We start from the raw sequence: 1,608 nt of genomic DNA, 5'->3' as shown, positions 1-1,608 counted from the left end.
CCCAGAGCCAGGCACAGAACCCAGGCGTTCGGGCTTCGAGGCCCCCTGCCCTCTCCCAGAGCCAGGCACAGAACCCAGGCGTTCGGGCTTCGAGGCCCCCTGCCCCCTCCCAGAGCCAGGCACAGAACCCAGGCGTTCGGGCTTCGAGGCCCCCTGCCCCCTCCCAGAGCCAGGCACAGAACCCAGGCATCCGGGCTCCCAGCCCATCAGACACTCAGCAGATTTTTCCAAAATGTTTATTTTACAAAATCAGAAACCAAGGAAAAGGCTGGATGGGGGCGGGGGGAGGGGAGCAGCAGGGGGGTGGGATCACGATGTGTCCATGGTGTCTCCCTCTGCAAGAGAGAAGGAAGGTTAGAAGGCGGGTGGGGCTTTCGAGGGCCCTGCCCAGGGGGCGGGGGGGACGGACAAGACCCCGCTGAGCTGGGCAGGAGCCCCCCGGCCGCCCCCCAGCACTCACTCAGCTCGTTGAAGAGGAAGGCGTCCTGGTACTCCTTCATGTACTGGGTGGAGCGGGACTCGTCCAGGAACAGGGAATACACCCGCTTGATGTCCTCCACCTGCACCTCCGTGCCCTGCGGGGGGGGGGGGTGTCAGAGGGGCCTGGTGCACCCCACGGGGTGCGGGGGGGCACCCTCAGAAATCCCACCCAGGAGCACTGGCTCCCAGCCCTCCTCCTCCCTTCCCCTCGAGCCAGGATCAAACCCAGGCGTCCGGGTCCCCAGCCTCCCTTCTCCCCTTCCCCCGAGTCGGGATCAAACCCAGGTGTCCGGGTTCCCAGCCCCCCCCCGAGCCGGGACCGAACCCAGGCGTCCAGGGTCCCCCATTCCCCGAGCCGGGACCGAACCCAGGCGTCCAGGGTCCCCCACTCCCCGAGCCGGGATTGAACCCAGGCGTCCGGGTTCCCAGCCCTTTTCCTCCCCTCCCCCTGAGCTGGGATCGAACCCAGGCGTCCGGGTTCCCAGCCCCCCGAGCCAGGACTGAACCCAGGCATCCGGGTTCCCAGCCCCCCGAGCCAGGATGGAACCCAGGTGTCCGGGCCTCACCTTCCTCTTGCGGCACACCAGGCTGGCGGCGGTGATGAGCTGCATGGCGTAGCGCAGGGAGGTCTCCAGCCCAATGCGGGTCAGCACCGTGTAGGCGTCTTCATTCATCTCCACGTCCTCCTCCTCGCACCTGGGGGCGGAGGGAGGGGGCAGGGCACTGCTGGGGGGAGCTCGCAGCACCGGGGGGCTTCTGGCTCGGGGGAGGGAGCTCGCAGCATTGGAAGAGATCCCTGACTACGAGGTGTGCGCCTGTTTCCCCATAGGCTGCATGGTCAGCGAGGGTGGGAAGAGGCTGTTTGCTCACCACATAGACCCAGGTGTGACCCACGGCAGCTGGATGGGGCCAGACCCCCCCATGCCCAGGGAGGGGCCCAGAAGACAATGGCCCCTGCACTGCCCAGCCGGTTGGCACCCAGCAGCCAACGCCCACGCGTGCCCCCTGGCCAGGGAACTGGGTGGGTGTGACCAGCTGGAGGACGAGGGGAGGGGAGGGGGGGGTTTGCTCCATGTGGGGCTTCGGCCCCCCAGATTATGCCCAGAGCACCCGGGTCCCCCACATCTC

General features: G+C 67.7%; 1 protein-coding gene across 1 annotated transcript in view; it reads right to left on the bottom strand.

Annotated features, from left to right (window-relative positions):
* Positions 1–220: 220 nt before the first annotated feature.
* RUVBL2 (RuvB like AAA ATPase 2) overlaps positions 221–1,608 on the bottom strand; it is a 10,648-nt gene continuing 9,260 nt past the window's right edge. Inside the window, exons 7-9 of the mRNA XM_075070539.1 lie at positions 1,047–1,280; positions 461–575; positions 221–335 (exon numbers count right to left, since the gene is read on the bottom strand). Coding sequence (XP_074926640.1) covers positions 310–335; positions 461–575; positions 1,047–1,280 — 375 coding nt within the window. The 3' untranslated portion in view covers positions 221–309. The remainder of the gene's footprint in view (positions 336–460; positions 576–1,046; positions 1,281–1,608) is intronic.

The sequence above is a fragment of the Chelonoidis abingdonii genome, chromosome 11 (genome assembly GCF_003597395.2).
Source record: "Chelonoidis abingdonii isolate Lonesome George chromosome 11, CheloAbing_2.0, whole genome shotgun sequence".
Classification (NCBI taxonomy): domain Eukaryota; kingdom Metazoa; phylum Chordata; order Testudines; family Testudinidae; genus Chelonoidis; species Chelonoidis abingdonii.
This window is presented reverse-complemented; position numbering and strand designations above follow the sequence as displayed.